We start from the raw sequence: 948 nt of genomic DNA, 5'->3' as shown, positions 1-948 counted from the left end.
TGGCTGGGGCTGCCAACACAGGTCACCAGCCTCAGAAGGCTCCTGTGGCCCAGCTGTGATTTTTAACCTGATACTTTGTGAACCAGGCTTTGTCATTTTTGTACTTGATGTTGTTGCCTGTCTTCACAACCAAGAGTGCTCTGTCCTCAGAAGAGAGGAATGGGGTATCTGGACATTTAGAGTGCATGACCGCTGAGAACTGACTTAAAGAAGCTGGTCTGCTTGTGCGCAGGAGGGAGGCAGCCTTGGGAAGATTGGAAGCATTTTCCATTATGTGAAACTAGTGCGGAGGCAAACGGGATCCATCCGTTTCCTGTGCCTGGAAATTTAGGTTACGTGTCAGGAAGGCCTCCCTAGTGGCAGGGCCATGAACCAGGGAGGGGATGGACTCACTGCGGCAGGAAGCTTTTAAGAATAGTCATTTGTTGGCTGTAGTTGCTTCTGCTGTGAGACGGAGAGTGCAAGATGAGGCTTTCAGCTCTGTTTTTTGTGACTAGTCCCCATCCCTCCAGTTCCTTTGCAGCGATAGGCATCCTAGGATGGAGGTGGAAGATGCTGCGCTTGCTGCTTCTCCCCTTCAGGCTGTGAGGGCTGAACGAGCGTGGGGATTTTGGTGCAGCGCCTGCTACATGTGGAGCCGCAGCCCAGCTGGATGTTGCATGCTTTGCCCAGACTTATCGCAGGATTCCCAGGCTTGGCGGGGGCGTAAAGCAAATCCTGTCCTTCCTTACCTGTCTGTGCTCGCAGTGGATGTCGGCGGGAAAGACGGAGGCCTCCATTTACCAGCAGGCCGAGGACGGCAAGACGGAGCTGTCTCTCATGCACTTTGCCATCACCAACCCGAAGTGGCAGCCGCCTCGTGAGAGCACGGCCTTCATCGGCTTCCTGAAGGAGCGGGTCCACCGGGACAGCAGCCTGGCACTGGCTCAGCAAGCTCGGCCTCCCGGA

At 55.3% G+C, this 948-nt stretch overlaps 1 protein-coding gene across 1 annotated transcript in view; it reads left to right on the top strand.

The window, feature by feature from the left end:
• The window catches only part of ATG9A (autophagy related 9A), a gene marked incomplete at its 3' end in the record, with an annotated part of 7529 nt that overhangs the window by 4812 nt on the left and 1769 nt on the right, over positions 1-948 (top strand). The window contains 1 exon segment of the mRNA XM_009879115.1: positions 748-938. Within this exon segment, the coding sequence (XP_009877417.1) occupies positions 748-938 (191 nt within the window).

This window comes from Apaloderma vittatum, unplaced genomic scaffold, assembly GCF_000703405.1.
Source record: "Apaloderma vittatum isolate BGI_N311 unplaced genomic scaffold, ASM70340v1 scaffold32661, whole genome shotgun sequence".
Taxonomy (NCBI): domain Eukaryota; kingdom Metazoa; phylum Chordata; class Aves; order Trogoniformes; family Trogonidae; genus Apaloderma; species Apaloderma vittatum.
The sequence above is the reverse complement of the archived record's forward strand: the minus strand, read 5'-3'. Positions and strand labels throughout refer to the sequence as shown.